Source organism: Thermobia domestica, chromosome 3 (genome assembly GCF_964235325.1).
Source record: "Thermobia domestica chromosome 3, izTheDome1.hap1.1, whole genome shotgun sequence".
Taxonomy (NCBI): domain Eukaryota; kingdom Metazoa; phylum Arthropoda; class Insecta; order Zygentoma; family Lepismatidae; genus Thermobia; species Thermobia domestica.
Window position 1 is genome coordinate 334,264,002 of NC_137456.1, and position 12,434 is coordinate 334,276,435.

The window sequence follows — 12,434 nt, forward strand, 5'->3', positions numbered from 1 at the left end:
TTGAAGTCTCAAGCAACGTCGAAGAATTATTAAGAAACCAGCGCCTACACAAGGATTACATCGACCAAATGGTCCATCCACGCCGGATCAGGATTCAACAGCGCAGTAAACAAGGTAGGTAGTGAGTGCATATTTCAATACAATATTATCCTTGTATCACTTATACAAAATAAGCCTGTAAAAGCAAAGCCTCATTTAGAACGTAAGTGTTAAAAGTGTATTTAATTGAGTGAAGCATGACGGACAGAATGAAAGAATTAGTTTTCAAGAGAGGTCAAATTAAGGCCAAACTCACTCGTTTTAAACCTTTTGTAGATAGTTTTACAGAAGATCAGAATATTACGCAGTTAGTGTTACGTTACGAGAAAATAAAACAGTGCTATGATGAATTTGATGCAATACAATCCGAAATAGAAATGTTACAGGGTTCATCAGAAATTGATCAGGAAACGCAAGAAAGAGAGCAATTCGAGAGTACTTATTTTGATTTAGCAGCTAAGACGGAAGTGTTCATAAATCAACACAGCTCCAGTGCAAAGAAAAATGAAAACAATGAATCAAGCAATTCTAATCCATCAGTTAGGTTGCCGGTGATAAACCTTCCGACCTTTTCTGGAAGCTACGATGAGTGGTTGTCGTTCTATGACACGTTTCAGGCATTAATACATAACAATAGCACATTGCAGCCAGTCCAAAGGTTTCATTATTTACGTTCTTCTCTACGTGGGGAGGCTCTTGAAGTAATACAAGCCTTGGAAATTTCTTCTGAAAACTATGACGTAGCATGGACTTTACTCAAAGAACGTTTTGAAAACAAAAAGTATATTGTTAACAAACACGTCAAAGCTTTATTTGAAATGCCAATGGTGGAACGTGAGTCGGCTGTTTCGCTTAAATCTCTTTTAGACAGCACAGTAAAACATTTGAGGGCTTTAAAATCATTAGGTCAACCGACAGAAAGCTGGGATGCATTACTTATTTATTTGATTGCGACCAAACTAGACAATACAACATATAAGGAGTGGGAGAAAACACAATCAACGAATGAATTACCGAGCATGTCACAGCTGACACAATTTTTACAACAGCGTTGCCAAGTTTTAGACGCAGTTGATAATAAGCGTAGACCTAAAGATACACCCTCAGTTCCAAGTAACAAATATCAACAAACAAATAAAGCAGGCAAAAAGAGTTCTTACTCAACGACAGCACACGTAACGTGTTCCGATAACAATGCATGTCCCAGCTGTAAAGGTTCACACAAATTATTTCAATGACAATCATTCTTGAGAAAATCTATAGGAGATAGAATTAGAGAAGTTAAACGTCTTTCTTTGTGTATAAATTGTCTCAAACGAGCGCATAAGGCAAATGAGTGCGTATCAGGTAATTGTAAAATATGCAATAAAAAGCATAACACATTACTGCACTACTCGCGTTCTCCATCGTCCACTAGAGCGAATGAACCACAAGATGAAAGGGAAATAGGTCAAGGTCAAAACACGCTCGCTGCAACAACATCACTCGGGCAGGAATGTGAAGATAAGAATATTCGTTCTACAAACAGTGTACCGCAGAACCTTAGGAGACCACCAAGCATTATGCTATCCACAGCTGTAGTATATGTTAAAGATAAACAGGGTAATTTTCAAATGTGTCGAACACTTCTCGATTGTGCTTCTCAGTCCAATTTTCTAACAAACAGAATGGTTCAATTATTGGGACTAACAAAGAGTAATAGCGTTGTACACATAAATGGTATAGGTAATGCTAATACAAGGTCATGCCATAGCGTTCAGGCTACAATTAAGTCAAGACAAACAATTATTCAGCCACTTTAGACTTCATCATATTGCCGCAAATATCACAAGACTTACCTATGGTTCGTGTAGACACGTCATCGTGGGAAATACCTTCCAACATTGAATTAGCAGATCCTAGCTTCAACATACCACAGCGTATTGACATGTTATTGGGGGCGGAAGTATTCTTTGATTTACTTTGTGAAGGGCAAATAAAACTCAAGGCAGGGTATCCAACCTTGCACAAAACATTGTTTGGCTGGATTGTAGCTGGAAAAATAGACAATCAACCACACATTTCGACAAATGTGTGTCACCTCTCCACAACAGAAAAAATACACGAGCAATTACAAAAATTCTGGACGATAGAAGAATGTTCAACAAAACATCCATTAAGTCAAGAGCAGGCAGAATATGAAAGACACTTCAAAGAAACACGCCGTAGAGACGAGACTGGGAGATTCATCGTCAGACTTCCCTTTAAAGAAAATGTGGGGAATCTTGGTAAATCCAAGGAGATTGCAACGAGAAGACTTTATTCAATGGAAAAAAGGCTTATGAAGGATACTGAGAAAAAAAGGGCATATATAGCGTTCATGAAAGAGTACGAAGATTTGGGCCATATGGAAGAAATAACTAGAGCAGAGAGCGATACAATGATGCCAGACTACTATCTTCCCCATCATTGCGTTATGAAGGAGACCAGTACTACTACCAAACTCAGGGTTGTATTTGATGCATCGTGCAAAACAACTTCTGGACTTTCATTAAATGACACGATGAGAGTCGGGCCTACAATCCAAGAAGAATTATTTTCCATAATAGCAAGATTCAGGCAACATCAATACGTCATGACAGCTGATATAGAGAAGATGTATCGCAACATTAGGGTACATGATTCAGATGGAAACTACCAGAAAATACTGTGGAGAGAAAACCCTCAAGAAGCAATAAAGATATATCGACTCAAAACTGTAACATATGGTACTGCAGCAGCTCCTTTCCTAGCCACTAGATGTCTTCAGCAACTAGCCATAGAAGAGAAGAAGAATTTCCCTAAGGCAGCAGAAGTTGTAATGAGGGATTTCTATATTGATGATCTTCAAACAGGGACAAACACGAAGAAGGAACTACATGAATTACAAGGTCAACTCACAACTCTTCTGCAAAGAGGTGGGTTTTGTTTGAGAAAATGGTGTAGCAACGACACTTCACTGCTTTCAAAAATACCCAGTGAACTTCAAGAATCAAATTTCACCATTCAACCAAATGATGATTGCATCACAAGAAGTTTAGGATTGTTGTGGAATCCCATTAAAGACACATTTTCTTTCTCTGTCAAACCAAGAAACAACCCTCAACAAATCACGAAAAGAACTATTCTTGCTACAGTAGCGAGCATATTTGATCCCTTAGGATTAATAGGACCAGTTATTCTTAAGGCAAAAATATTTCTGCAACGTTTGTGGGAATTAAAATTGAATTGGGATGAAAAGGTTCCAGCCCCATTGCATTCAGAGTGGGAAACTTTTGAGCAGCAACTTCAAGAGTTGGAATCACTACATGTTCAGCGGAAGGTTATTCAAGAAACACAATCGCAGGTAGAAATTCATGGATTTTGCGACGGATCTCAGAATGGATATGGAGCTTGTATATATGTAACATCTAGTACAAAAAATGGAAAATTCACAGCAAACTTACTATGTTCAAAATCTCGAGTAGCACCTTTGAAGAAGACAACTATTCCTCGCCTAGAACTTTGTGCAGCTTTGTTACTTGCACAGCTAACTCAGAAAGTAATACAAGCATTACACTGCAAGATCGATAAGGTTGTTTTATGGTCAGATTCCACCATTGTATTAGCATGGATAAGAGGACCTTGTTCTCAATGGAAGACGTATGTTGCAAATCGTGTAGCGGAAATTCAACAGCTGACTTGTAACTATGAATGGAGACACATCAGAACAGAGGAGAATCCAGCAGATCATATATCGAGAGGATTAACACCGTCAGAAATTCTTGATAATGAATTATGGTGGCATGGGCCTTCCTGGCTATCTGAGAAATTAGACTCACAGACGAGGGAAGATGTTTGTGACCTAAGCGATGTTCCCGAGCGACGAAAAAATACAGCAGTAATGGTTTCTACAACACCGTGTCAACTCTTAGACAAATATTCATCATTAAGAAAATTGCAACGTGTAACTGCTTATTGCCTACGATTCACACACAACATGAGAAGATCTAATTGTGACAGACAGCATGGACATCTTACAGTAAGTGAATTACATGAAGCACTCAAATGTCTTATTAAACTATCACAGCAACAAGCATTTCACAAGGAATTAAATGCATTGAGATCAGGAAAGGAAGTCGACAACCAAAGTCAACTGAGAAATTTGAACCCATACTTGGATGAGAGGCAAATCATCAGAGTCGGAGGAAGATTAAATGCAGCAGATCTTACTGAAGGACAAAAACATCCTATTGTACTTCCAGCTAACTGCAACTTGACAAAGTTAATTGCCCAAGAAGAACATAAGAAGCTATTGCATGCCGGGCCTCAATTATTGTTATCATCCCTGCGACAATCGTATTGGCCAATACGTGGACGAAACTTGGTTCGTCAAGTTGTGCATCAGTGTGTCACATGTTTCAGAAACAATCCTAAAGATGGTAAACAGATGATGGGAGATCTACCAGCTGACAGAGTTCAACCAACAAGACCATTTCTTCACAGCGGCGTTGACTACTGTGGGCCCATTTACCTTAAATCGAGTAACCGACGGGGAGCCAAACTCCATAAGGCATATATAGCACTTTTCGTGTGTTTTGCGACTAAGGCGGTTCACATTGAACTTGTTAGTGATCTAACTACAGAGGCGTTTATTGGAGCATTAAAGCGATTCATGGCTCGTCGAGGAAAATGCGCTAAACTGTATTCTGACAATGCAAGTAACTTCGTTGGTGCAAAAAGGGAACTACAAGAATTGAAGACTTTATTTGAATCAGAACACCATAAAGAAAAATTACATAATTTTCTAGCAGCTGATAACATCACGTGGGTTTTTATTCCAGCGAGATCACCAAACTTCGGAGGCTTATGGGAATCATCAATTAAATCTCTCAAATACCATTTAAAGAGAGCTGTGGGAAATGCTTCACTCACCTACGAAGAGATGAACACTATTTTGACACTGATTGAGGCTTGCTTAAACTCTAGACCCTTAACACCATTATCAAATGATCCAAACGACCTACATCCTTTAACACCTGGTCATTTCCTAATAGGCGACGCACTCACTACCATGTCAGAACCTAACTTGAAAAATATTCCTGTCAACAGACTTTCGAGATGGCAATACATACAACAACTTCGTCAGCAATTCTGGTCCAGATGGTCAAGGGAGTATCTATCAAGTCTTCTAGAACGATCCAAGTGGAGAAGAAAATTCCCCAACCTTCTGGAAGGTGATTTGGTGCTCATCAAAGAAGATAACATTCCACCTCTAAAATGGAAAACTGGACGTATTGTGCAATTGTTTCCTGGGAAGGACGGAATAGTACGAGTGGCGACAGTAAAAACTACCAGAGGTACAACAACAAGATCTATTCGTCAATTGTGCCCGCTTCCTAAGGAGAGTTAATGTGTTGGTGTATTCATAGTGTGTACATTGTGTGATTCATAGTGTGTTGTGTTGTGTGTGTATTATTCTGTTTATGTTTATATCATTCATTCATAACTTGTGTTATCTATTGTTGTGTATATTAAGTTCATGAACCAAATTAATCATTCATAGATTTGTTGAAGAAATTCCTTCAAGGCGGGCGGTATGTTCAGAACTGAGCGTTCTTCTCAATAAAAACTAACGCCAGTAAGTAAATGAAGAGGCAGCAACATAAAAACTAATACTTTTTCTCCCCAGCAGGGGTGAGAGTGTGTGTGTAAAAACGTGACACCAAGAAAGCAACGGTAGCTACGTGTATTGTGTTATTATCGCATTAATCTACATATAATAATGTTCATCTAGCAACTTTGTTTGTATTTTTTGAATTCATATAATTTTGTGTTTTATGAAATACAAATATATTGAAGTCTCAAGCAACGTCGAAGAATTATTAAGAAACCAGCGCCTACACAAGGATTACATCGACCACCTTTCACTCACCCAAAGCTGAATTCTACTTGATTGCTTTATGAAATGTATGCTGCCGAAGATATACGAACTACAGTATAACCTCGTTAACACGAACTCGCTTAAGCCGAACACTCGGTTAGGACGAACAAAATTTCGGTTCCGGCATCGCTGTACGTTATCTTATAGGAAGTTTTATCGGTTAACACGAATTTCGGTTAACACGAATTTCGGTTAGCACGAATCACGAACTAATTTTTAGTCCCTTGAGTCAGTAAAGGTTTTCATTTAACACGAACTTTCAATCCTTTGTTTTTTTTTTCAGATTTTTCTTATTTCAGATTTCACTCCAGATCAGTTTTTGTCATACAGTATTTATACAGACGAAAATTGCCTTGTAAATAAGAGAAAAACCAGAAACCGGTATCTTTCCTCTCTTATGAGGTGTTGATTCTGTCCTCCGTCAAGCGCTGAACATGCAGGTGCTTGGCAGACGAGCTGCTGGCGACAGCTCGAGACAAAACATCTTCTCTCCAAACTGGTGACAGCAGTCATAAATACCTTTCCGTTACTAGCGGTATCCAACTTGCTAGCGGAGGTATCAATTTTATAACTTGACCTGGATTTTCTGCGTGGAAACTTTTTTTTAATCTTCGAAGATACCGTAATAAGCTTACTGTAGTGTTTTCACTTTTTAAAGGACGGTACCGAGACCGAAACTAGTCTCGATCTCGATCATAACTCGAATTTGAGACCGAGCCGTGCTTTTCGAAATCGAGACGAGACCGAAACTCTCAGTCTCGTCTCGATACAATTCTGTGGATGATATTAAGACGGAGAATAGTCTTGGTCTCGTCTCGAATTTAGAACCGAGACGAGACCGAGACTACTCAGTCTCGTCTCGATACCATCTCTAGTGTTTTCTATGACATACATAATATACTGTAGTGGTATATATAGTCTGTATACTGTAGTGCGTATGTATGAAGAAAATGTATTCGAATAATAAAATTTGGGTCCTCGGTTAACACGAATTTTTTTAACACGAACTCCTGATTTTTCAGTCCCTTGGAATTCGTGTTAACGAGGGTTTACTGTACTACGAAGCCAAACTAAATGCATCGACGGAAACGAGAAACAAAATCTTGAAAACTTGTTTGAGTACGGAAATCAGAATACAGGGAAAGAAACCCAAAAGGCAACTGGCATCACTACAACTGAGTACAAGGATTCAGAGGGACACATGAGTCCTTGTAATCAAAGTAACGTTACTCGTTACTTTTTATGAATCCTTGAACTCAAGGAATCGAATACCAGAAAGAATTCAGAATTCCCATTACCACAGCGAAGTACTGGAAAGCTTCTATGGTATATTATTGTGCCTTTGAAGCATAGGCATACAACACCTAGTCATGCTTCTCTAAAAATATATATATAAAATCCATTTAGTGCTTATACGATATATATCTTTTTCTTTAGAGTGGTGGGTAGTGACAGTACTTTATTTATTGAGTTGGAAGGTGTTGGGCTTCAATTTAAGTATAACATTGGTTGATTGCTGAAGAACTTGGAATGAATGGGTATAAAAAAACGGCCACTAGAGGGTTTCGCCCTCTCTCTTGGCCAGGGGTGTGGGAGCATCAATTATTCTTTATTAAACTCATAGCTGGTCAAAGAGCTGTGAAACAATTATTGTTATTATATTATACACAAACAAAAATCAAAAAATAAAGATATTAAACAACAATAACATTAATAATATATGAATAATAACAAACTAGTAAGAAAAGGTGCACATACAAAAGATAACAAAAAGGTGCGGAAAAAAACTGAAACTAATAAATAACGTAGAAAATGCAAAAAATGGAAAAATGATGATGAGTGAGGTGCTCGTAACGCCACAACACAACATATAGATGTTAGTACAAACAAATGCAGATTAATCTTCTGTCCTGGGGCGGCTCAGGACTGATGAGAAACATGGGGTAAGCCCAGATTAGTGTTGTAGTGAGACACTTAGTGATGGAAAAAGATGTGGAAGATGTTGACGGATGAGTTGGTGACGGAAGAAGGTGGCATGGTGGTGATCTGCTGGAAGAGTGCGGATGTATATGGAAAGCAAAACTCTGAGTGGTGTATAGCAGTACTTAGATTGAGATTCTTGTTGTAAATCTGTAAATATGGTGTCAAGAAAGATATCCTTACGATCATGGAGACTGGTAGTTATGAACTTCTGACGCAATTGTGCTATGTGTTAAACAAGCGGAGGAAAGGTAATATTGCCATACAAGTCAGTATTATGATAGGGAAGTTTTATCCTAAATGCAAGACGAATGGCATGTCTCTCAAGAATTTCAAGTCTATTGTAAAATTTCGGAGGCGCTGAACACCAGGCTATGTGTCCAAATGTAAGTATACTCCGCATAAATGCTTTGTATGTGTTAAGCAATAATTTGGAATTTAAACCCCAGGTCTGACCAACCAGACGACGAAGAAGTTGTAAGCGGTTCTTCGCTTTGATAACAGGTTTCTGAAGCTGGGGTGTCCATCGCAACTTATCGTCAAAAATGATTCCTAAGTATGTTACTGTTTTAGCTGGTTGAAGAAAGTGACCTCCCACACGTATCTGTAGTAAATTTGGATTTCGTCTAACTTTGCTGCAGCATTTAGGAGGTAAAATAAAAAGTGTTTGTGTTTTGTCTTCATTAACTGAAAGTCTCCATTTACTACACCAATTCAGAAAGCTAGTAATTGTAGTCTGTACGTTTGTATTAATCTGCTGTATCGTGTTTCCCAGTGTAAGAAAAGCTGTATCATCAGCATATTGAAAGAGATAAGTGTTCGGCGATGGAGACGGTAAATCGGAAGCATAGAGTATGTATAAAAGAGGAGATAGACTAGAACCTTGCGGTACTCCTGCGTATGGAGAGACTGGATGTGATGATGAGTTGTTTATGCTGACGTAGGCTATTCGGTTGAGTATAAAAGAAAATATGACTCGGAGGTATGTAATTGGAAGACATAGTTTAGGAAGTTTATAAAATAATCCATAATGCCAAATCCGATCAAAAGCTTTTTCCAGATCCATTAAAACGAAACAGGACGGAAGCGACTTATTATAATGATTGGTAATAATGGTAGTTAGACGAAGTAGTTGATCATTTATGCTATAATGAGTTCGAAATCCAGTTTGATGGAGAGGTAGAAGTTGTAGATCCATAATGTATGGGTGTAAACGAAATACGAGTATTTTTTCAAAGACTTTACCTAACGTGGAAGTTAACTGGATTGAACGATAGGACTGTACGGAATGCGGTGGTTCGTTGGGTTTCAGAAACATACATACTTTAGATACCTTCCACTCAAGAGGATAGAAACCAGTTCTAAGCATAAATGTATATGCCGATGCTAGAAATATGAAAAAATTGACCGAACATTCCTTAAGTAATCTGTAAATTATTTGGTCAAAGCCTGGGCAGTACTGCGTTTCCGCTTGATGATGGACTGTATCTCCGTGGAAGTGATTTCACGAGTCAAAGGATTATCCGCTTCTAAAGTATGCTGGATGGAAGGTTGAAGTAATTGACCAATTGCCTCTTCAGAAACTCTAGGGCTGAATTGATGTGTGCAAGGCGGAGGTGTAAATACTGACTGAAGATGTGTGGCTAAAGCGTCTGCTTTATCTTGATCTGTATCTAGAGATTGCCTAACGTGGAGGTTAATTGGTTTGGACGATAGGACTGTACGGAATGCGGTGTTTTTTTAGGTTTCAGAAACATACAGACTTTAGATACCTTCCACTCAAGAGGATAGAAACCAGTTCTAAGCATAAATGTATATATCGATGCTAGAAATATGAAAAAATTGACCGAACATTCCTTAAGTAATCTGTAAGTTATTTGGTCAAAGCCTGGGCAGTACTGCGTTTCCGCTTGATGATGGACTGTATCTCCGCGGAAGTGATTTCACGAGTCAAAGGATTATCCGCTTCTAAAGTATGCTGGATGGAAGGTTGAAGTAATTGACCAATTGCCTCTTCAGAAACTCTAGGGCTGAATTGATGTGTGCAAGGCGGAGGTGTAAATACTGACTGAAGATGTGTGGCTAAAGCGTCTGCTTTATCTTGATCTGTATCTAGAGATTGATTATCCTGTATGAGAGGATAAGATGAACTAACTGTCTGTCCAGTTAGAAGATGAAATTTTTTCCAGTATTTCGTGGGATGTGACTCTGTATTCAATTGATTGCATGCTTTGCTCCAGGTAAGCCGTTTATCAGCAACAATATAGTTATGAACTGTCCTTTTCCATCGTCTTGCTTGAGTCAAATACTCTGGATTCCGTGTTTGTTCGTATTTTCGAAAGTAAGTGCGAGACTTTTTGACGAGAGTCAAGTACTGCGGAGGTAGCATAGCTTGGTATGTTTTGCCTCGATATGTAGGCATGTTTTTGTTGGCGCTACTGGTGATAGTTGTGCTAATGCTATCGACGGTATTATTAAGGTCGGTCTCTGATGTCGGTGGTACAAAGGAGGCAATAGCAATATCTAAATCAGTACAAAACTGATCCCAGTTCGCCTTGTCGTATAACATGATAGTTCTCATATTTGATTCAGATAGTTGTCGTCTCTGATGGTTGATAATGACTTTCACCGGAAGATGGTCGCTGCCGATACAATCTAGTACATGTATATTACATTTATCGACCATAGAGGCAGTGCTAATAACAACATCGGGTGTAGTCTGAGTGCTTGGTCGCGTATGTTTGGGCAATTGGTGGACATGCCCGTTTAAATTAAGAGTTATATGATCGAAAAACTCAGCTTTATCACGGGCACAGCGACTGTGAATATTAACGTCGGCTAATATGACAAGATGTTTAAAGTGGTGAAACAAACAGGTGAAGAAGGCAAGAGGAATGATATGACCTGGCCGAACGTATATTGTAGCTACTGTTAATATAAGGTGAGGAACGTAAACTGTTGTCACTAGGTGTTCCGGTAACTGCATATGCTGCGGAACAGAGTTGCATCTATAAGTGAGTTTATTACGAACTACAATTGCAGCGCCACCTTGGGCTCGTACGTTATTGTCTCCATAATCGCAGCGAAGAAATTGATATCGAGGAAATCGGACATAAGTAGCAGGTTTGAGTGCCTCATTTAGTACAAATAAATCGATATTTTCCTCAAACAGTAACTCCTCAAATAGTATGCGGTGTTGCGCTAAAGAACGAATGTTCAGAAAAAGAAGTGTAAGCGCCATATTCATACACAAAATTACGGAGTTAAACTGCTGTATCTCGGGGAGCAATATGGAAATGAACGTGTGGTCCAGAATATGTAGCATACAAGTTAACTTGAAATATAGAGGAGGCTGCTGCAATAACATGATCTAGTATAAGTTGACGTTGGAATGGGAAAATATTTTGTAATATGAGTGTTTTGTAGCGGAGGAAGTTTTCCAGAATAAGAGGAGAGGTGATAGACTGTGACAAAGACACGTTAGAATCTATGGTACGTAGCGGTACCGTCATCTCCGGGTGGTCAGGAGTTGGGTTCGGTTTGCCTTTACATTTATAACTATACGTTTGGTGCTTGTCACTGGAACAGGTCGAGCATAGAGGTGGTTTTCCTGTATTCGGACACTCTTTAGTATCATGGTTGCCAGCACAGTAGCCGCATTTTACGACATTTGGACACTTAGCCGTTATATGTTGGTTATACACCTGGCACCTTTCACATCTAATGGGAAGAGGGAGGCTTGTTCGGGATGGTTCCACCCTATGACGTTTCTTAAATATGTATGCGCCATCTTGTAACAAGGCATCGATGGAGGATTGAGAAGTAGTCAGGACTCTCACCATATATGTTGGACCGTTATTATTTCGGATACGAATACATTTGGTCACTTCAATTCCCTCTGCTTTTAGCTCCTCAAGCACCTCATCATCTGTTATTTCAGGTAAAACTCCGTGAATAACTACGGACATCATTGGTGTTCTCGAAGGTGGAGGAGTTTGCTTGATTTTGTCAGGAAGCTTAGACAGTTGTGCAGATTTGCCAAAAATCTCGTAACTGGCCTTATTACGGAGAGTAATGCCAAAATTTTCGTCCTGAGATTTAACAATAACACCGCCCCTGGTGAAAACTATCTGTTGGATACTAGCCCTTGGAAGATACTTAATAATCTGATTAAAGATATGGTGGGTGTTACTGTACTTTGGGTCGAAGTTAGTTAGAAGGAAAGAATGCAATTTAGGACGAGCAAGGGTGGCTGCATATGACGGTTGTAATCCAACAGTAGATGTGCTAGGATTCCCAGTGACCGTCTGCATTGGTTCTGATTCTTCCGGCTTGCGAATATAGGTAAGAGAGCGAGATCTGGAACGCTTATCAGCCGACTCTAAACTACCCTCCGAGAGCTGACGGGTACGTCGATTGGTTCGCGGATCGCGTTTGGCATCAACCACTGCTTTATTTGTGGGACCTTGAACTA

At 39.2% G+C, this 12,434-nt stretch overlaps 3 protein-coding genes across 3 annotated transcripts; 2 read left to right on the plus strand and 1 right to left on the minus strand.

Annotated features, from left to right (window-relative positions):
• Window positions 1-236: 236 nt before the first annotated feature.
• Window positions 237-1,277, plus strand: LOC145682322 (uncharacterized). The gene has a single exon (XM_081753898.1). It carries the CDS (start codon window positions 237-239, stop codon window positions 1,275-1,277), a length of 1,041 nt encoding a protein of 346 aa, XP_081610024.1.
• A 602-nt stretch (window positions 1,278-1,879) lies between these two features.
• On the plus strand, window positions 1,880-5,449 carry LOC145682323 (uncharacterized). The gene has a single exon (XM_081753899.1). It carries the CDS (start codon window positions 1,880-1,882, stop codon window positions 5,447-5,449), a length of 3,570 nt encoding a protein of 1,189 aa, XP_081610025.1.
• A 4,384-nt stretch (window positions 5,450-9,833) lies between these two features.
• Window positions 9,834-11,201, minus strand: LOC145682324 (uncharacterized). The gene has a single exon (XM_081753900.1). The coding sequence runs from the start codon at window positions 11,199-11,201 to the stop codon at window positions 9,834-9,836; it is 1,368 nt and encodes a 455-aa protein (XP_081610026.1).
• Between the last annotated feature and the right edge of the window lie 1,233 nt (window positions 11,202-12,434).

Coding starts and splice junctions, on each gene's coding strand:
- LOC145682322 (XM_081753898.1), top strand. CDS start 237: ATGACGGACAGAATGAAAGAATTAGTTTTCAAGAGAGGTCAAATTAAG.
- LOC145682323 (XM_081753899.1), top strand. CDS start 1,880: ATGGTTCGTGTAGACACGTCATCGTGGGAAATACCTTCCAACATTGAA.
- LOC145682324 (XM_081753900.1), bottom strand. CDS start 11,201: ATGGCGCTTACACTTCTTTTTCTGAACATTCGTTCTTTAGCGCAACAC.